Here is a 23,162-nt window from a genome sequence, read left to right as displayed (position 1 = left end):
TTAAAATATTTGAAAAGTGGTCAAAAATATGTTTTTTGAGTGTTGAGAAACCCTGATAAGAAGAATCTTGGACTGATGAGAATCTTTGTAGTTCAGGACGTATTGTACACAAGATTCGCATGTGGTTGTTTTGCTCAGGAAACAGCATTATCTGTGCAGCAAATAGCATTTTTGTATGTAAAATAATATTTCAGTGCTTCTGCTTTGTGCTCGACCCTCCTACCTCAAGTGTAATATGTGAGTTTTGCTGGTAGCTTTGGGGCTAGGTGGGAATTTTCTCCCCATACCTGTTATTGCTTTGTTTTGTTTTTGTCTACCCCACACTGTATCCAGGGGATTTTGATTATTTACTATGGTGGCATCTGTAAATAGGCTATCAATGGGCAGGTAGCAGGCAGGGGAAGAATATAAGAGTTTTGTTGTGCACCTTGGGACTTTTTTTGGTGAAGGCTGGGGTTCTGGAGCTGGGGTTCTGGAGTCTACCCATGAGGTGGACCTCAGGGTCTCATTTTAAAAGTCCTGCTATTTGGGAGTGGGAGGAGCTCCTTGGGTCTGCTTTCCAGTAGATGGCTGGCTGGGGAGAAACCCAGTTATTAAAGTGCTCTTGGGGCTCAAGCACTTTGTCCACGAGAAGGCTGAGGAGGTGGTCAAAGGGTGAGATCTGGCCTTAGTTGATCCAGCATCATGTTGCTCGCTCCGTTCCATGTTCATCACAGCTTAAATAGGTTATAGGTCAAAGAAAGTGGCCCTTATTTAATCTCTTTGTGTTTGGTCTCATTATTCCATGGTTGGTCATCAAACAGATGACTGGGCTATAAGCTGTAGTTTGAAAATAGGAGCTAAACAGAAGAGAGAATTGTACCATCCGTCCTTTTTTATGCGGGGGATCTGTTCCGGACTCCCCCGCGTAAAAAAAGTGCGTATGCTTGAGCTCCATTGAAAGTAATGTGGCTCGTGCTTGCGGCACGCAGTGGTGGTGGTAGAGCACGCGTGCCATGGGAGCATGCACCATTGTTTCTTCTGGCACACAGCACTGGAAGAAGTCCCGTTGCTTTCAGCATATGCTGAAAGCAGCATGTAATGTGCCCACGTATGACATGGGCACACTGTATAGTAATGTTGTTAGACTGTAGCTGACATCATTCTGCACCATTGGGCTGATGGGGAGTATAGTCTAAAATTGTCTACAGGGCCACACAGTTCCCATCCCTGATATAAGCAGATATTCAGCTGTCTCAGAGAGTGGTGGAGACTCCTTCATTAGAAGTTTTTAAACAGAGGCTGAATAGCCATCTGTCAGGTTTGATTGTGTATTTCTGTATGTCAGAGGGTTGGATGTGATGGCCCTTTTGGTTTTCAACTCCTATGACTATGATTCAAGGGAGTTAAGAAAACTAGGACAGTTGTCTGACAAGCTACATGTAGCTAGTTTGATCCAATGTTAATAATTTTGTATTTTAAAACATATGCTGCATTGTTGGGTTTGGACTTGTAAGCAGTCTCATGGATGACTAAAACATGTACCTAATTGGGCAAGATTTTTTAAAAATATATATATCACAGGACACCTTCATCTATAACAATGGCTGTCAGAAAGTATAAAAAAGTATTCCTCTGGTGCTTAATTAAGCCTTGAGCTTTAGTAAGAAAAGCAGCCAAACAATTAATTACTGATTAAAAATTAACTGTGTCTTCTTTATATTGATTTATGTGTATAATTAATACAGCAGCATTTAAGGCATACACTGTTCTTTGCATAAATGTTGTAATAGATGGATGTTTTGTATGGTGTTACTTAAAATCTGCATTAATATTTGTGGCACAAAATCATGGAAATGACAGCATGTAAGTAGAAGGTGCTACATTCTTCATTTTATGTCCCTGTGTGCATCAAATGTTCCTTAATCCTTTGTGTTGAACAAGTCAAAAAAGGAAGTGGTGCATATATATATATATATATATATATATATATATATGCACCATACTTTTTCATGGAAATAAATTATTCATGTTTGAAATGCCATTTTGAAATGCTGCCTAGAATTTCCCAGACGATGACAATATCCCTAAGAGATTTGGGTATATGCTGAGTCTCTCCAATTAACATCAACCAGAGGTTACAATGCTGCAGAGGAGATGACTGTGTGAGTTGATGCTAAATTATACTGTTTAAATTGAGACGTAGAATGCTCTGGAAAAGATATTGCTAGAGGGAAACAAATCAATAGGCAGGGTGATACTTTTGAAAAATCTATTCTATTTTTAACTTCTCTGCAGTCAAGAACAATATCTGAGGTCTGGAAAATTAGGAATAGGACAGGTCAGACAGAAGGAAATGAGAAGCAGTGGCCTGTCCTCCAACTTTTCACAGAGGATAAATGGGACACCTGCAGCCAAGCAACATCAGAATGTGGTCCTGAGACTAAGGATTACTAATAAGAGAGAACTCACAAGCTAGAAGAGGCATACAGTGCCCCCGTGACTTGCACGGATGAATTTTACGCAGCTTCCAGCTTACGTGGAAGCCGCTTGGGGAGGGAAACAATGGTATGCACGCCCTTGGCATGTGTGTGCCGCTCTGCCACATGCATGAGCCCCATTATTTCCTATGAGGCTCAAGCATAGGCAGATTTTCCCTTATGTGGGGGGATCCAGAACAGATCCCCAGCGTAAGGAGAGGGTCCACTGTAATTTGTTTTCCCTTGCACCTACTGAGATGGGCAAGACTGCATTCCATCCTGTTGAGTTCACTGAGTGCAAACTACATTTGCACTTTGAACTAAGTATGCAGCAGTTGAAGTACACTGAGGACAAAAGGAGAAAGTGGGAGGAGGAGAGAGAAACTGGAACAGTTTACAAGTACCTGAAAATGTGGGATGACAGAGGATTAATTTGGACCACCTTTGCCAAATCAGGACACTTGGGGAGTATATAGTGGAGGAAAGTATCTCAGAATGACTTGGAACCTCCACGTTATTAAGCTAAAACCAAACATTGGAGCTAAATGATAAGCCATATGGGATGAAGTCCAGTTTTGGTTTTTCACTAGAGTAGCCCCATTGAATTAAAGGTAATGTGGCAAGTCATCACTTATGCAAAGTGAGTTGTTGCAGTGATTCTTCAATAGCAGAAAGTAGCAGTTCAGTATAGGCCATGGAGTACTACTCCGTGAATGCAATCAAATGCTTGGATGAAGAACTGCAGAAGTTTCTTACTAGTCTTCTCTGTTGGACTTCCAGAAATCTGTAAAATCATAATAATCTTGAAATGTCACTGATCTAACTCAGTTGTATTCCAGAATCCCAAAACATGGAACTTCCATTACAACTCTGAAATAAATTATGCTATATAATTGTGTATGCATTTATTCAATGCAGTTATAAATAACCTATCTGTCTGCAACAACCCTCAAAGCAAAGTACAGTAACAACGTGGTGTGTGTGTATATATCTCACACCAGCAATGGAAACATTCTTTTAAAACGGACTAAAATCAATTCCAAAAGCCAAAGTTTGACAGAATAGCAGATTTTCAACCTCCAGTTCAAAGCTTGGTAAGAATGGAACTAACCTGAATTCCCTTGGGTGGATGGTGAACCGTCAGGATGCTGCTACAGGAAAAAGGTAAAAAGAAAGAAAGAAAAGAAACCTTTTCTAGTTGTGCTTTCCAACACAAGTGGGCCTCCTTTGAAAATCTTGAATTCTGTGTAGGCTGATATTGGAGGAAGAGGTATCTTTCAGATATCATTTTCTCAAAATGCTTAGGGCTTCATAGGTCAGAATGAACATGTTGGATTCAACCCAGAAAAAATTAGAAAGCTGTTTTGCTTTCATACTATAAACTCTTAGACTTGGTTTCTGAATTGCACACCCATCAACAGTCTGTCTGCATTTTGCACTAGCTACTACATTTGAACACTACTCAAGGGAAGCCCACATAAAGATCATTACAGTAATCTAACCAAGGGATAAATACTCATGGTGTAACTTTTGGAACCTGATTGATTTCTCTTCTGGGCACCACAGTTCAAGAAGGATATTGACAAGGTGGAGTGTGTTCAGAAGAGGGCGACCAAAATGGTGAAGGGTTTAGAAACCATGGGGAGAACTTAGGGAGCTGAGTATGTTTAGCCTGGAAAAAGAAGTGATATGATAGCCCAGTTTAAATATTTGAAGGCATGTCTTATTGAGGATGGACAAAGCTTGTTTTCTATGCTCCAGAGACTAGGACATGGAGCAATGGATTCAAATTACTGGAAAAGAGATTCTGATTAAACATTAGGAAGAACTTCCTGATATTATGAACTATTCAACAGTGGAATGCCCTGCCTTAGATTGTAGTGGTGTCTCCTTCTTTTTAAACAGAGGCTGGATGGCTATCTGTTGGGGGTGCTTTGATTGTGAATTTCTGCATGGCAGGCAGTTAGACTGATGGCCCTTGTGGTCTTTTGCAACTTTATGATTCTGTGATTCTATTTATTTATTTATTTTTGCACACATAAGTGGTTCTTAAATTGTTTTGAACTGTTTAAACTGGTTTAAAACCATCTTAAGTTTTAAATTGTTCAGTATGGTTTTAGCCTTCTACATTTTTTCTTCTTGTTTTAAATTCATATTATTGTACACTGCTTGAGGTCCTTGGATATAGGGCAGAATATAAATATTTGAATAATAATAAAAAAGAAATGAAATAACAATAAAATCATGGATCATTGGGGCCAAATCAGTCTTTCTTAGAAGGGGTCAAAATATTGATAGGAACCAAAAAGATGCCAATTTTGACCCAGGGTACAAAGAGTAGGATAAAATGAAGCGAGTCTTTCAGAAAGCTGGTCTGTAGTAAGAAGTATGAAAGCAAAACTTCTGCTTCTTAATAAAAGACAGTTTCCTTGCCATTTTAAACTGTTCTTAGGAAAATTCTTCAGTTTAATTGCAGTCATGAGAACCTGCATATTATATAAATAGCATCGCAAGCAACCATTAGACATTTGTGCTTTTCTGAGTTTTCTGCATATAAATAATAGTCCTTGATTTCTTTATTTGTCATCTGATGAGATGAATTCTCCAGGAGGCATAGAAATATACAAACTGTTATAACAAAGGAAATGACCAGATAGAGGCTAAAGAAGAAATTATGCATGTAGTCAGAGCTAAAACTACCTCAGAGGGGGAAAAGATTTATGTCTGTAAAGTTTTGTTATGTTAGGTGGTAAGGCATTCTCGCAGAATATTGTGCAATAAAATAATCCATTTGTCAGACGTTATGTTTGTTTTCCAGTTCTACAAGGTTGACTACATCTAGCTCAGCTATTTTTTATTAAGATGAAGAGTAATTAATTCAGAGGAATATACTGAATGTAGATTGATAAATTGTGTGTACAAGTAAAAGACTATGTCTATGCCAGTAGACACATACTGGCAAAGATAGCAAAGTAACTATTGCAGAAATCTGAGCCATTTCCTATTGTTCATATTGTAATTAATAAATTGCAATCAGGCATAATGGACAAAAGTCATCTCAAGGGGCCTAGGTGTAGTCAGTACAAATTACTATTGATATCAGTCCTGAAAATGGCTCATTAAGCAGTGGTATGCTTGGATCATAAGTTTTAATGAACTTCCTTTGTTGACATCAGATATAATTCAGGTAATAGACAGTGACCTTATTTAACAACTATATTATGATGCCTTTTTTTTCCCCAAAGAAAAAGTTGTGGTTGACATGAGAGTGATTATGTGCAGGTCTGCTGTCATTTCTGACTGTTTGAATATATACTTCAGCAAATGTGCAGTGTGGTTGAATTGTCTCCAATGAAAAGATTAGCTTTTATCTATTAACTTTTCTAAGGAGGTGGGGTAGTATAGTGATTTGAGCATTGGACTACAACCCTGGAGAACAGGGTTCAAATCCCTGCTTGGCCATGGAAGCCTACTGGGTGACCTTGGGCAAGTTACGCTCTTTAGCCTCAAAGAGAGGAAAAGGGAATCCCTAACTGAACAAATTTTGCCCCAAAAAATAAATAAATAAAAAATCCTATGATAAGTTTGCTGTAGGCTTAGATTCCTAGAATCATAGAGTTGGAAGAGACCACACGGGCCATCCAGTCCAACCTCCTGCCATGCAGGAACTCATAATCAAAATATCCCCAACAGATGGCTATCCAGCCTCTGTTTAAAGACCTCCAAGGAAGGAGACTCCACTACACTCCAAGGGAGTGTCTTCCACTGTTGAACAGCCCTTACTGGCAGGATGTTCCTCCTAATGTTGAGGTGGAATCTCTTTTCCTGTAGCTTGTATTCATTGTTCCAGGTCCTATTCTCTGAAGCAGCAGAAAACAAGCTTGCTCCCTCCTCAATATGACATCCCTTCAAATATTTAAACAGGGCTATCATATCACCTCTTATCCTTCTCTTCTCCAGGCTAAACATCCCCAGCTCCCTTAGTCGGTCCTCATAAGGCATGGTTTCCCGACCCTTCACCATTTTAGTTGTCCTACTTTGGACACACTCCAGTTTGTCAACATCTTTTTGAATTGTGATGCCCAGAACTGGACACAGAATTCCAGATGAGGCCTGACTAAATACAATGACACAATTACTTCCCTTGATCTAGACACTATACTTCTATTGATGCAACCTAGAATCATATTGGCCTTTTTACCTGCAAGATCACACTGTTGACTCATGTTTAATTTGTGGTCTACTAGGACTCTATGATCACTACCACATGTAGTCTCCTTAAGCCAGGTGTCCCCCATTATATATCTGTGCATTTCATTTTTCTGCCATAAATGCAGTACCTTACATTTCTCCACATTGAACTTCATTTTTTAGATTTGGCCTAGCTTTCTAATGTATTAAGGCCATTTTGAATTTTGATTGTCTCATCTGGGGTATTAGCTACTCCTAATTTGGTGTAAACTGCAAATTTGACAAGTATACCCCCAATTCTGTCATCTGAATCATTGATAAAGATGTTGAATAGCACTGGACCCAGGGCAGAACCCTGTGGGACCCCACTGGTCACTTCTCTCCAGGATGATAAAGAGCCATTGTTGAGCTCCCTTTGGGTTCGGCCGGTCAACCAATTACAAATCCATGTAACAGTTGCCTTGTCTAACCCACATTTTACAAGTTTGTTTGCAAGAATATCATGGGGAACCTTGCCAAAGACCTTGCTGAAATCAAGATGTACTATATCCACAGCATTCCCTTCATCTACCAAGCTGGTAACTTTGTTTCAAAAAAAGTGATCAGATTTGTCTGGCATGACTTGTTTCTCTGAAACCCATGTTGACTTTTTGTGATTATGGTGTTCCCTTCTAAATGTTCATACAAACTCTGTTTAATGATCTGCTTTAGAATCTTTCCTTGGTAAAAATGATTTGAAAGCACACAACAACAACACAATCCACTTCTGTATATTTAAAACATATATTAACATTAACAGTATTTCTACATATTTTGAATTATTTTAAATATTATTTTACCTTTAAAAGTAATGACTGTGCATACACAGCGGCTTAACAGTTTTCCCATCCTGTTTAAAGGTCATGGGACATTGATGAAGCATATATATACCATTCCAGATTCAATCATGTTGTCTTCAGTTAAAATCTTCTGAGAGTGAATGGCTAGATAAGAAACGGAAAAGGCCAACTTGTATTTTCATAGGTCAGAAGAATAACTCTCTATGAGGACAGGTTGGAAAATTTGGGGCTATTTCACTTGGTAAGAGAAATGGTAGATGTGCAAAGTGTGAAACAAATGACTATGGAGAAGTCTTCTTTCTCTCTCATAATAGTAGAATCAACAGTCATCTAAGGAAGCTGCATGTTGTTATATTCAGGGCAAATGAAAGGGCTACGTCACATGGTATGTAGTTAAACAATGAAATCTGTTTTAACAAGATGTAGTCATGGCTACCAGTTTGGAAAGCTTTAAAGTGAATTAGACATATTCATGAAGGATAAGCCTATCACTGGCTATTTACCTCCAAATAAGAATGTGTGATGTGTAAAAGTATGTGGTCCACAAATTGATCAATATTATGGCTGTTGCCAGATGTCTTTGAAAATTATGCATTTTTAACATGGAGAGCAATGCTGTAGCAGTGAAGGGGATCCCTCTGGCCCAACTCTTAGACAATGAGAGGTTGGGGAAAAGACATCCAAAGATCTTGAAGGCTTTCCTGGCTCTTCTGTATCTGCTAACCTTTCAGGATCCTTTTCTGTCTCTTCTGCATCTCATTTACTGCACAGCATTAAAAATTAATCTTTTCAAGGTCTAGAATGGGAAATGGAAAAAGAGCTGGAGGAGGATTCTCTCTCTTGGTTTTTCAGACACTTGAAAAGCCCCTTTCTCTTTGTTATTTTCTCTTGAGCATTTGAATATTCTTTCTGTGCCTCCCTCTAGGATCAGCAACAGTATACAATCAGCCCTTGGTCAATGAGTCCAGGAACACCTGTACCCCACCCCAGTGGATACCAAAACCCGTGGATGCTCAAGTCCCATTAAATACAGTGGCATAGTAAAATTTACAAAGTGGCAAAGTCAAAGTTTGCTTTTGGAATATATATATTCAAATTGTGGATGGTTTAATCCATAGATAAGGAATACATGGATACAGAGGGCCGACTGTACCTCTGAATATTACTTGCTCAGGAACAGAAGTGGGAGAATGTTATTTAGAGATATAAGAATATTCACAATTTTTTCTAATCCTTGACAAAAAATGGGAACATGCTTCCCCACTCTCCCAAAATGTTTGGCCAGTGCAGGATGTTTTATTGTTCACCAATAACAAAAAAGGTCAGCTTGTTTGTTTGTCTAGTTTCAGTGGATTTTGCAAAGAGATTTTGAGTTTTGAACAGAAATGTATTTTGTGGAAAACACAATGTTGTAAACAAACATGTTGTTATGTTAAAAAAAATCATGCAAAATAATTTTTGGCGGGGGTGGGGGGGTGGGTGCCTACAAACATGCTTTGGTGCAAGCAAGCATTTTTAAACAGTCTTGAAATGTGGGAACATTACTGAAAACTACATTGAAAAATTCATAATCTCTCCTAGCAAGGAGAGAGCATTTGAAATGAGCAAAGATTTACCTTCCTTGTGCTGTTGATCCCATCCATGTCTTGTTGTGGTCTCCTAAAGTGGTTGGCCATAGAGTACTTGACTAAATAGGACTCTGGCCTCATCCTGCAGGACTCTTCTTATGCTCTTAGCAGTGAGGGGAAAGCTGAGTCTTCAGTAGGGTTGCCAGGTTAGGAGTATCCCAAGCCCTAAGATTTCAGGGTCAAAGCTGAAGACTGAGTGACAAGATCTTAGGATGTTAGAAAAAGCAACCCCTGATGATGTTGTTAAACATGTCATATTAAACATCAATTTCTATTGACATCTTCAGATTAAGTGGACCAATAGTGACTTATGAGTTTGATCTCATCACTGTAAATGTAAGGTGAAAACTGAGGCAAGGTGTTTGCAATATAAAATAAGAACATTCTATATTGGTTGTATTTGCATGGTAAATCCAATTAACAAAACCTTTGAAATATTAATGTATGCAAATGCCCATGCTAATATATATATATGCTACAGTTTGGTGTTAATGGTTTCTAGTGCTGATAACTTTTGAATCATTCTGGTGCAGAGGTTATTTCCATTACACTGTGAGTCCCATCTCTACCCAATTTTTCCCCTGTAATCACATTAACTAAACTGTGAAAAAAGATTTCTCTGGGAATTGAGACTGTGTACTTAAAACTGTGAAATATTCTGTGAAACAATCTGGAAACATTTTACCTGCTGCAAATACAGCATGCAACACTGACTTTCCTTGGCATTAATATGGTCCCAGGGCTGTAAAACGACTTCCCTTTGGAATTGAAGAACTGTGTTTCTTTGTTTGATTCTTGAAGGAGCTGTACATTTCTTTTTCCTCTCAGCTCCAGAATCACAGTATCATAACAGCAAGGGCCATCTAGTCTGACCCACTGCCATGTAGAAATACATTGCTACTGCACTCCTGAGAGATGACTATCCAGCTTGTTGGGTTTTTTTCTCCAAGTTCCAAAAAATGAGAGTCCATCACCCTCTGAGGAAATGTATTTCTAAATCCTGTGTCCTCAGGGACATAATTCTGACCCTAAAATCTAAACTAAAGAAATACTCAGAGTAGTCCAATTTCTGGCATATAATGGGCCCTCAGTATCCATAGGGATTTGCTTTCATAACCCCCCACAGATATAAAACAAACAAACAAACCCTCAAGTCAGTATTTAATATTTAAAATTACCTAGGCAACCAGGTCTGGGCACCAGGAAGACATACTTCCTCCACTGTTTCCTCTCTTCCTACCATTAAAATGTTGCCAGAATTTAAACCCTTTCCTGACTCTGTTTCCCACCTTCTCATCCTTCCCACCTGAAAGCCTCTGACAGATTTTAAATCCCCTTTCCAGCCATCCACCTCTGAGAAAGGCAGCAGAAAGAGTGGGGCAAGGAGGTATACCAGAGGTTAAATTCTAGCAGTGATTTTCTTGTGAGAAAGTGGGTAACAGAGTGAGGTAGTTTAAATTCTGGAAGGGTTTTAAATTTTGGCAGTGGCTTCATGATATGAAGGTGGAAAAAAGAATCGGGAAATGTTTTAAGTTCTGACTACTTCCATTAGGGAGGGAGGCATCAGCTTGCCACAGCAGTCTTCACTATTGCCCTGGGACTGCTTCTCAGCCTGGCCATTGCTTCTTTGAAAATCAAAACATTAAATGCTTCTTCATTTTAATCAGCAGTTGCTCAAACTTCAGATATCTAACCCATGAATATCTAAGGTCCACTGTATGATCACTTTTAATGGTTTTTTTTAAAATTTGCTAATAAACTGAAAGTTTTTGGACAAATGTCAAGTATCTCTTGTAGATACATTATTAAATTCCAATCAGCCAAGATAGTAATTGGACTCTAGAGACTAAAGTAAATCATGTTCTTATAAGCAGTGGTTTACTGAGCTAATTAGTAGTATGTTCCTAAATAAGTTCTAATACTGTGGGTGATGATGCACTACAAAATACAGTTAAATTCTTTTCAATGAGATTCAGCTTAATTTAAGCAATTAGATTGTTAACAAATTCAGCTTGTGTTTTTTAAGCACAGAAACATTCCTAGATGCCAGAAGAAATCTTGTCCTGCTGTTGTTACTAGTTATGCTTTCCAGCCACCTATTCATTTTTGGGAAATGCAGTAGCATGTCTTGGCAGATTGGTCACAGAGCTGTTTAAAGGGGGGTATTTCATTCAACACACAAGAATCAAAAACATACAGTGATTGCATGGGGGAATAGCAAATAATATGGTAGAACTCTATAAGTGGCAGGCAATAAGTAAATACAGTAAATTCAATGACAATAAAATACATTTGCTTCAGAACAGGGATATATTAATACAAAGACAGAGAAGGTTATAAGACCTTGAGTGTGACTGAAAAATCTGGATAGGCTATAGAGAGAAGGAGGCAGAACATAAATCAGTCCTGAAAACTAAGGTGGTTTTAGCAGAAATTTGGGTGTAAGAACTTTCCTGAGATATACATCTTTTTCTTCATGACTTGGGTGTCTCAGTTAAAAAAAAAAGCAGAACAATTCAGAGAGGGGTACTGCAGATGTTACTTTTATTATGCTTAAGGCTCATGCTTAACAAAGGAAACAGTGTCCCAGGATCTCATAATTATTAATTGCAGGATATCCTGAAGTTAAAGCTCCTTGTCTATGAAACTTGCTTGAGTTTAATAATGCAGTTGGTAGAATTCAGAGACATAGCCATGTTTGTCTGGAATATCAATGTGCAAAAAACTCTTGTAGAACCTTTGAGACTAATTAGGGCTGCATCTGCACTGCAGAAATAATACGGTTTATACTGCTTTAACTGCCATGGCTCAATGCCATGGAATCCTGGGATTTGTAATTTTTTCTGGCACCAGAGCTCTCTGACAGAGAAGTATAAATATCTCACTAAACTACAAGTCCCAGAATTCGACAGCATTCAGTCATGACAGTTAAAGCAGTGGTAAATGGCATTATTTATTCAGTGCAGATGCAACCTGAGATAAAAAGGGAAGCATACACTCTTCTAGACTTAAGTCTACTTTATCAGATGCAATGTATTCAGTTTTTCTCATGGTAAGATGCTTATTAATAGATTGTCAATAGACTATTGGAAGATAGTAGAGCCAGTGTGGTGGAATTGGAGTAATAATAATAATAAAGATTTTATTTATATACCACCCTTCTGTATAACCAGGGCTGTGTAAAACATCTTAAAGATACAAATAATAATAAAGATTTTATTTCTTTATTTCTTTAGTCACTCCTATGAGTAAATCTTGCCAAGAAAACGCTAGGGTTGACAGAAATCAGAGTGGACTGGATTGAACAAAACAACAGCAGTTGGAAGATAACTTTCTGTAACTTTTCAGTTATGTTGACTAAAGATCGATCGATCGATCTTTAGGACAATTATGGATTGTCCTTGTTTCAGTAGAAATGCAGATTGTGGACGTTGTTTCTTATGGGAAAAATAACTATAAGTATGAGAAGGAAGAAATAGTTAGCCACAAAACATTTTATGAAATGTGGTTCCCATTTATTGAATATTCTAATGAAACTGCAGCATGTATTGTCCTCTGGAGAGATTTAATAAACCAAACAGCTTCATCTTGGAAGATTTATATTATATTGAAACTTGAACGTATTGTGATCTTCCTTGTTGTTTTGCTTACATTTCTTTGTTATTGTGCTCCTGTTTATTTAACTAATTTTTAAAACAAGTCTGAAATAGGAATTCCAGTGGTTCAACATTAGTTCTTTAAGGGCTGATCTAAGACATTTTTAATGTAGAGTAGAAAATTACACAGTTATTGTACTCTATGCCAAACAAAGTATTCTCACACAGAAAAAGAGGAGGAAACGATAGACATCTTGGACATATTTTCCAACTTTTTACAGATGAAAACCATGTGACCAAGCAACACTAGAGCGTAGTCAAGATTGCAAAAGATATTAAAGAGCAAGAACACACAAACTAGGAGAGGCTGCAGTGTTTGCTTTTGTCTGAGACTACTTGCAAGAGCATGATTGCAGCATTTTCTCTCCTGTCCCTCCTACTGGGTTAATCGAATGGAAGCTGCTTTTGCTCTTAGAACTTGGTTTGCAGCAATTCAAGTAAACTGAGGATGAAGGGGAGAAGTATGCAGAATACAGAGAAATGGGGACATTTTAAAAGCAGCTGAAAAACTGAGATGAGACAGAATCACCTGTCCCTCCCAAATCAGGATAGTTGGAGGGTTATGAACTCATCCCGAGAACAGCAAAGTGAATTAAAAATATTTGCTTTCCTGCCTGAGGTGAGAGAAAGAGTTAGGATATATATATATATATATATATATATATATATATATATATATTCTCTACCATTGCAAAGATATTTCTACCATTTCCCCAATGTGGCAGAGTGAGTATAAATGATTTTTCTATTGAATGGTACTGGAATTTTAGAAATCATTTTTAAATTTCTTACATGAGATCTAAAGTATAATAAATGAGAACTAAAGGGAAGGAAATCTTTAAAACAGAGAATACAGAAAGTTCTCTTGGAAAAGGAAGGATACATATATACAGTAAAATATGCTGAAACAAAAAAATGGACATGTACAGCTGTGAGGAAAAACATTATGCAAAGAAATTGTGTGTTGTTTTATACAATCTAACACGCTAACATTGCTAGTACCTGTTTGGATTGCTTTCGTGGGAGTAGTTCTGTAAAACTTCTGGCCAAAACATTAGCTTCAGGTTTTTTTAAAAAAATATTCCATTGGATATTTCTGTTCTTCAGTTGTGACAGTCTCTGGCTTTACTTCGCGAACGAAGATTCAGGAAGGATTCATCCCGCGCTTTGTACAAGCGTGTTGATGACTAAAAAGGCCAATCTGAGATAAACAAGTCTGGTTGCAGAAAGCACAGCAGAAAGTACAGTGACAGTAGTGATAGAAAAATAAATATATCACATCCAAGTAGTGTATGTCAATGTAAATATTTTTATTACATCTGTGGGGAAGCTTTGTGGGAATTGTTGATGTATGCCTTCAAGTCATTTCTGACTTATGGTGACCCTAAGGCAAATGTTTCACAGGAGTTTCTTGGCAAGATGTGTTTGGAGGGAGTTTGCCATTGCCTTCCTCTCGTGCTGATAAAATGGACTTATCCAAGGTCACCCCCACTACACCATACTTCAAAGAAATAGGGAAGGGCATATTGGAGATCATGATGATGATGATGATGATGATCTTTTATTTATATCCCACCTATTCTGACAAGGACCAAGGCGGCTTACAGTAAAATTATGTACCATATTCAAGTATATAATTTTTTTTTTTTTACACAAATCATGGTACTGAGAATTGTTGATGTCTTTATGGATTTTACAATAGGATGCCATACTATTGTTCTTCATAACATTAAATCTGCAGGCTCCAACAACTTTTCAGATATCATCTCTCTATTATCTTAATCAGCACGAATCTTTTCTCCCCCCAATGAGGTGCTTTCTTGATAACACAAAGGGGATACAACTGCATCCTTTGTGATGACTGTGAAAGAAGGCAGAAAATAGACAAAGCTGGATAGGATGTAATTCTTTTGCTAGTAATGGTCCTATTACAGTAATTACAGTATTTGTGTCATTGTGGCTCTGCAATGTTTAAAGAACCTGGCCTGTGGCTTAATTGCAGATTTATAGCAACTAACACTTTTGGGATCATTGTCATCCATAATCACATTCTTGTAACTAATGGTTTAAAGAACAGAAGATCTGTAGTGATTGTGCTGCTGATAATCATTATCAGTTTTATTTACTCTTACTGCAATGGGATCTTGTAGCACCTTTGAGACTGTGTGAAAGAAGTTGTATCGTAAACTTTTGTAGACTTGGTGTACTTCCTCAGATGCATGGAATGAAGTGCTGCCTAGGAAGGACCTTAATAATTAGAATATATAGAAGAGCCATAGAACTGCAAAACTTGTGGGCATGGTGATGAGGTGACAATGTCAGTGAGGTGACAAGTTTAGTTTAAAATGTGGTCATTAAAGGACAAAGGCAGGTAGAAAAATGTTGCCTAAGGATGGGTGTATGATCATGAGAATGGTGGAGGGAGTTTCGGAATGTGGGGTGTACAGGCTGGGAAACAGAAAGGAGATATGATAGACTGGCTAAGAGGACCCTTGTGATACGGGGTGTTAACCAGTGTTATAATTTGTGTAGTGTGCCAGAAAGCCATCATCTCTGGTCAACCCATTGCTGATGGATTGGAATTTGGGGATATATTGTAATTCATCTGTTTCTCTTTCCAATATTCCTTTGTAGTTTTTATGTTCATCTTCCTCCTCTCCCTCTTCTCCTTCTCCTCTTCTTCCCCCATTGCCGCAGCTTTCTCCTCCTCCTCCTCCTCCTCCTTCACTTCCCTTGCCCTCCTCCTCTTCCTCCTTCTCCTCTTCCTTCACCTTCTCCACCTTCCTCCTCCTCCTCCTCCTCCTCCTCCTCCTCCACTTTTTCCTATTACTCTCATCCCCCTCCTTCGCACTGCCACCACTCATCCTCCTTTTCCTTCCTCCTCCTCCTCTTCTCTGCTGTTCCTCCTCCTTTTCCTTCTTCCTCTTCCTCTTACCCCTCTCTGGTGCCCTGCTGCCACTCTTCCTCCTCCTCCTCCTCCTCCTCCTCCTCCTCCTCCTCCTCGTTCTCATTCTCCTTCCTCCTCCTCCTCCTCTGACAATGTTACTCCCCCCCCCCCCCAGGCTTGCCAGCTGTTTATGCTCAAATCCGCAGATGGCAAGTCTGCGTAAACGGAGGGTGGACTGTATTAAAAGGGAAGTTATGGAAGAGAAATAGTTTAGTAATGCTTTTTTAGACCATCTTATTTATACCAGCATGAATTTTCATGTGCATCCATTCATTTCTTAAAATGCAAATAAAACAATCTTTGTCTTCCTTTTTGGTGAAATTCTGCCAAGATTTTGTTTGTTTGTTTGTTTAATTGCGGATTCTCAGTGCTAAAGGTATTTTATGCAGAGGTCTGAAGAAATGAGTCACATATAATATTATTACATGTAACAAGTTACCATTTGTGGGCAATAAGGGTGTGATGCAGTAATATTTCATAACTAACACAATGAGTGGGGCTCTAGATATTACTGGTGAAGTGAGTAATGGCTTCTAGTTTCTTGTAAGACTTATTGTGCTAAATGTAATTTTCCTGAGAGCCAACATGGTGTAGTGGTTTGAGCATGGGGCTATAGCTCTGGAGAGCAGGGTTCAAATCTCTGCTCAGCCATGGAAACCCACTGAGTGACCTTGTGCAAGTTACGCTCTCTCAGCCTCGAATGATGGCAAAGGCAAACCCACTCTGTACAAATCTTGCCAAGAAAAGCCCATGATATGTTTGCCTTAGGGTCACCATTAGTCAGAAATGACTTGAAAGCATACACAACAGCAAAGTAATTTTCCTAGTTACTTTTAAAAGTGACTCTGAAAGAGCATTTTAGACATTTCAGGCGTGGTTGAGTAGGAATTTTCAAATTCTGTGCCACTCTCCTACCAGAGAGTAACCTGAAGATGAAGTAATGCAATAAATTACCTTTTTATCACTGGGTGATATAAATGGATGGCTTTTTATAAAGCACAGTGAGTGATATGAATGAATTATTTCTTTTAAAAGTACCTTTTACTTTTGTAAAGTCAAGTTCAATTTTAATGAAATGTTTATCCCTTTGCCCAGATGTTGAAAGACACATGTAGGAATAGGTGAGATGGAAGGTAAAATCTTTGCTAAGAATAATTTGTGCTTGTTATTGAATCTAAGTGATTCAATAGAAATAGGAGAAAGGTGATGGAACATTAAGGTTAAAATCTATTATTTATGAGGAGGAAGGTAATGCTTAACAAATAACAGCTCTCTTTGGATGCTGCTTTCTACCTGGGGAAGTGACTCAGTAGGCAAAAGTTACAGTTAAGTGCATGATAAGTAAGCAGTGATTAAATTATTGTAGCCAGAGAGCTAACTAGTGTAGGCTGCAGTGGCTTTTATTATATTATATACTTGACTACAGGGAATTGGACTAAGTCCATCATTTCCTTCCCAACAGATGTCTGCCAGTGAAGATTTCTACATGTTTCTATTAAATAATGCTGGCAGCTTCATTGATAAGTTAACTTCCTTGATGCATGGAAAATGTACATATTTGTGGCTTAATAAAGGAACACATGTAAAAATAATGATATGTTTGGAAGGAAAAGTCCTCAATTCATCTCCGGTGGTAACCAAACTTTTCTTAATTTTGCAGTTTGCCGGGAAGATTCTCACCAGTCAATAGTTTCTTGTGCTGCAGTGCTACTTACACCCATTGAGTCAGCTGAAGGGAAGAAAAAGGAACAGCCAAAAATGCCTGAAGTGACCAAACAGTGAGTGAAGTGAAAAATGCTACAATATATTCTTCATGCCTGTTAAATAATGAAAATAAATCCTGCATTTCTTGGTTCGTGTACTGCATGTTTCTCTGTCTGATGGAAGGTGAAATTTTCCTTGCCACTTGGCAAAATGGTTCAAGAACAGGCTTAAGAAATTTTTGCAATGCCCACTGCAATAGTATGCTGCTTTTGGTAAACTGGATCCACTTTATGGCTCTTCTATATTTTCAGACAGAAAGAGAATACTAGAAGTATGGATGTTGAATTACGTTTATCGATTTACGATAAATTACTTGGTGTGCAGTTGAGTTTTGTGTGTGTGCATCACAGTGGACATGGGACAAAGAAGATATGGGATATCTGTGATGTGTGACAAAGCAATTTGCTTGCTATGCATGTATGAATAAACCTGACTGGTTAGCATATGGACCATGGTGCACTGGCATCTCTTCCTAAACTAGAAGGCTGATCCTAAGTAACACCTGGCATTGTTTTCTGAACACCAAGAAGCTAATGTGGGTAGTGCACTCAATATTCTTTGAACACACAGGAGTACAAATAGTGCCTACTTTCCAGGAAAACCAGGAGTTATCATGCCTTGTTCTCCGTGTGGATAGTGGGTACACCTTCCAGGATTTGGATGCCATGTTTGTCTTTTTTCCAAGTTGGGAAATGAACAACTTTTCTTTTACTGAGGCTCATTTTGTTTTTGAGAAGGTGCAAAGCCTCTTCTCTGTACTCCTTAAACCTCTGAAATTAGTGCAATTGGTTATTGATCTCTCAGAACACATTGGATTTTTTCTTTTAATCAATTATGAACGTGTGCTTCTGTAGAATCCAAATAAATGTGCATTTAATGTCCTCTGCACCTCTGTAGTTAATATATTTCTTTTTAGTACAGGCTAGTTGCAGGTTGAAATCTAATACCTTAATTTGTAAGCAAATTAATGCTTAGGTATTGTGCATGTAAAGTTGATTATCATTACATGAATTTTGGATACTCTGGTGTTTCCAGATGGAGGGCTTCTAGCATTGCCAATCATTGCTTTTCTGATGTTTATTTAATTGCTTAAATAATTGGATACACACACACACACACACACACTAAATGAGAGAAAGAGAGTTGTGCCTTGTTTCAGTCTGTGCTATCTTAAGTCTCATACTAGAATAAAGTTGCAGTTTTAGATAGAGAGATAGAGAAATAGATAAGATGTAAGCTAAAAATGGCATTCCTATAGACAGTCAGGGGACCTAGACTGTGAATTTAACATAGTAAAATAGATGTTTTTGCACCTTCCTATTTCCCAAACCCTAAAGGTTTCTAGACACATCATTTTAGCACTGTGTTTAAAGTGTTAAATGAGTGGATTTCACCCTAATGTCTGCATAAACATGGCTATGAAGAACCCATAAATCCTAATTTCTCCCCTATTAACCTTCAGAACATGGCTAGGAGATTTACCTTTCCTAGTAAATTTGAAACTTACCTCTTGACTTTTCTCGTCATATTCACAATTGGATTAGGGAGATACAGTATTATATTACCTTCTCAACACTGACTTTAAAAATTTGAAAGATCTTCAATTTTTTCATGTTTTCCAAAGGCAGTTTCTTCAAAGGGGAAGCAAGAAAGCAGAAATTGAAACTGAGGCATCACAGCTCTGGATATTTTGTATCTTTAATTGCAAAGAGTAACGTGACCCACCTGTAGGTCTGATTTTATTATTCTGAATCATATAAAGCACCATGATGGTTGTAGATGAATATAGTCAAACAGGGAAGAAAGGAGGTGATAGCCCCAAGTTAATGTAGCAAATGTTCAGTTTTTATTGAAGATAAATTTCCATTTTTTAAAAGCTTAACATACTTTCTCCACTGTTTGAGATATCATTTGTATGTATTGGATCCATAAAAGAGGTTCTCACTGGAGAGCACATTAAATCTGGAGAAAGTACATATCTTATCTAGAGACTAAGGAAAGGTTGGTGGAGGCATTTTCCTGAGGTCTAACTGGATTTTAGAAACTAGTGGATAGACATCTTATTGGCTTGTGAACCCTTTTGAGATCTGCATGGCACAATTACGGCAGTTTGATACCATGTTAAGTGTCATGGCTCTATACCATGGAATCTTGGATTTGCAGTTTAATGAAATACTTCTTTCTAGCAGAATTACAGGATTCTGTAAGATATAATAATGATAGGAAAAACTTTATCAACTTATGATAACTGTGGAGTGTAGACAGATTCTGATCTTATTGAACTTCTCCGGTATGCCCTGAGTCTCTAAAGATCAGTGTGAAATCAAAGACAAGGCCACAGTCTTCTCCTATTGGGAGAGAAGAAATTTTGGTGTGAAGTAACACAGTGCTAACTATGGGAGTTGAATAATAATAATAATAATAATAATAATAATAATAATAATGTGATTTATTTATAGCCTACCCAATCACAAGGAATCCAGGCAGATTACAACAATAAAAATACATAGAAAATACAAAAGTTAAAAATTAGTTCCATCCCAACCCCCCATCCCAATACTAAAATTACAATTAAATAATCAGAATTTAAAAACAAAAAAAAAAAAATACAATAGTGTTAAATTTAAGGGAAGAGAGACGAGAATCACAGTATACAGGGAGAGGAGCTAGGGAAGGCCTGCTGGGAGAGATCCATTTTAAGAGCCTTCTTAAAGGCTGTAAGAGTAGAAATGTGGCGGATTTCCTCCGGCAGGTCATTCCATAGCTTCAGAACAGCAGTAGAAAAGGCCCTCTGGGTGACTGAAGTTAGTCTAGATCTTTTAGACTGAAGTAAATTCTTCCCCAAGGACCTTAGTATGCGGGATGAACAGTACAGAAGAATGCGTTCCCTTAAGTATTCTGGACCCAAGCCATGTAGGGCTTTAAAGGTAATCACCAACACCTTGTACCTTGTCTGGAAACTAATTGACAGCCAGTGGAGGGACTTCAAAGCCGGTGTTCTATGATCATTACGAGAAGTACCCGTAATAATTTTTCTCCTATTAGTGGCACATGGAGAATCATGTGATCCTTCAGCACTTGCTATGCTAGCAAAGACTGATAGGAGTTGTAGTCCAATGGCATCTGAAGGGTCCCAGATTGCCCTCTCATGATCTAGATTCTTGAACGGGAGGCACGTGTGGCACTGTAAAATGTCTTTTGATAACTCTATGAATTGCTGGCCTTATAATCTGGAAAGGAGTATAATAAACTAGTAGAAGCCAAAGGTTTCGTGATGTCATAGTCTCAAATATCATGGTTTTTTTTTATATAGGATCAAGTACCTTGTCAGTGCTTTTTGTTGCTTGATTTCCTGCCAAACTTATTTCCCTTCAGAATCATTTCATAGGATATTTTTCAAAACAATATTTATAAGCAGGTTTGGTGGAAGAGGGAGCAGAAAGCTCATCAAACAGGTAGTTCCACCACTGGAGTACATTTTAAAAAACACATTTTACCTGTTAGGTGACATTGTTTCTGAGTTGATTTGTTTTTTAAGTCCATAGAAATAATTGTTTTTCTATGGCATATGGGACAAGCATTCCTTGTCTCTTTGGGGTTTCTATGGTAATGGTTCAGAAAGACTCTCATGAAGGGACAGAAATGCTAAAACTTGCAGTATTTTTTTTTCCTTTAGAAGGCCAGGAACGGCTAAATATATTCTGTTGATTCAAGAAATAAAAACAAAAGCAAGAAAGCCAGGAACATGTTCAGATAGTGCCATAAAGAGAACAATTTCTCCTTGTTGAAAACATGGGGAAAGAAGCTACTTTTGTTTCTAACAAAACTGCTAGATGAAAGCTCATGCTGATATGCAAGAGGAAAGTCAGGGATACTGGAGATACTTGAGTAATGAAGATTTCTTCTATTTTGTGAATCTCAGGGGCTATACAGATTGGGATAAAAGGGCAACCAGAAACCGCCCCTTTCTTCCCCGGATCATTGCCATGGCAACCACACAGCGCGGCAATGATCCACTCAAAAAAGGAGCCACAAAATGTGGCTCCTTCGTGTGCTGCTACGGAGGTGCCATAAGAGCCCTGGTTCGGCGCTATGACATCCCTCATGTGCTGTGCCATTTGGATGTGGCACACAAGGCACATCATCATGGCACGCCCCGCCAAGATGGCACCTGTGATGCGTGGTAGGGTTTGGGAGTGTGCAAACGCTCTGCCCTACCGAGCTCTAATTTCAGCCCCAGGCCAGCGCAAAATGCCGGTCTGTACTGGGCCTCAGTCATTCTTTGTGGAAAGATTGGCATACTGCAATAATAATATGGAGTGCAGTGTAAAAGGGTATAACCACAGAAAGAGCAGATTTATGCCATACATTTTTGTTTCAACTCATCTTTCCGGAAACCTCAGGAGTACCCAAACTTCACAGTTATAGTAGTTTGATATCACTTTATGTGGCATGACTTCATCCAATGGACTCCTGGGATTTGTAGTTTAGGGAAGAACCTAGAATCCCTTGGACTACAGCAGTGGAACTGTCTGGCAGATAATTCTACACAAAACTACCAATCTTATTATTGCATGGGACTATGCCAGTTCAAGTAGAACATAAGCATAGTAAAAATATGGACACACTCTTAGCTTGAGTGCCATTGCCATTATGTTGTTCCAAAGGAGGGGAGATTAGTCCCCCTTTGCTTCTGACGGAAATAAGTCCTATGAGAATATGTCAACATTTTCTGATGTAAGATCATATGGTCATATTGTTAAGTGCATAACTTGCCTGATTATTTATTAGTTGATTACTTAAGCTTAAGTGCCGCACGATGGAGTGAGCTCCTGTTACTGGTCCTAGCTTCTGCCAATGTAGCAGTCCAAAAGCATGTAAAAGTGCAAGTAGAAAAATAGGTACCACTTTGGTGGGATGTAACAGCATTCTGTGCCATCATGCTGGCCATGTGATCACAGAATCATCTTTGACAATGTTGGCTCTTTGGCTTAGTAATGGAGATAAGCACCGCCCCCTACAGTCAGACATGACTTGACAAAACTTGTAAAAGTGGAAATCTTTATCTTTAGTTAAGGTTATATCCCACTTTTCTTTCAGTGAGTTTAAGGCTGCATACATGGTTCTCCACCTCCTCATTTTATCTTCAACTGTGAGAGATATGGCAGAGAGAGAGAGAGAGAGAGGCCCAAGATAGCAATGGCCATCTGCATTATATAGTAATTCAGAACCTCAGTGACACTCAGTACTGGCAATATTATGAAATTATAGCCAATTCTAAATGGGGATATAATTGAAAATGTAATCATGTAGGCGCTGCCTTTTATGAGCTGCCTTTTTTTTGACTGACCAGCTAAGCAGGTTCCTTGTATAGCATTCTAGACAAATATTTTTCCCTCAATTTTGACAAGTTTACAAAAGATGATGGGAATTTTTCTGTTTGCCATCATATTTTCTTGAGATACAGTGACTGAACAACCTGAGACTAGCAATAGACAAGTGCAAATACTACTTTTGCTGGTAGAATTTAAAGACATAGCTATGTGCTGCACTTTTGAGACTGAGAGAAAGAAAGAAGTTGGTAGCATAAACTTTATTTGGCTTAAGTCTACTGCCTCAGATGCATGGAGGGACAGGCCTTTATAATCAATCTGTATTTGTGAATAGAAATAGAAATG

General features: G+C 38.3%; 1 protein-coding gene across 3 annotated transcripts in view; it reads left to right on the top strand.

The window, feature by feature from the left end:
* The window catches only part of CCSER1 (coiled-coil serine rich protein 1), a 927,042-nt gene that overhangs the window by 252,387 nt on the left and 651,493 nt on the right, over positions 1-23,162 (top strand). For all 3 annotated transcript variants that reach the window (XM_089527103.1, XM_089527102.1, XM_089527104.1), the window contains exon 5: positions 17,381-17,498. In XM_089527103.1, coding sequence (XP_089383229.1) covers positions 17,381-17,498 — 118 coding nt within the window. The remainder of the gene's footprint in view (positions 1-17,380; positions 17,499-23,162) is intronic.

Source organism: Sceloporus occidentalis, unplaced genomic scaffold (genome assembly GCF_023333645.1).
Source record: "Sceloporus occidentalis isolate IW3139 unplaced genomic scaffold, rSceOcc1.0.p SCAF_5, whole genome shotgun sequence".
Lineage (NCBI taxonomy): Eukaryota > Metazoa > Chordata > Lepidosauria > Squamata > Phrynosomatidae > Sceloporus > Sceloporus occidentalis.
The sequence above is the reverse complement of the archived record's forward strand: the minus strand, read 5'-3'. Positions and strand labels throughout refer to the sequence as shown.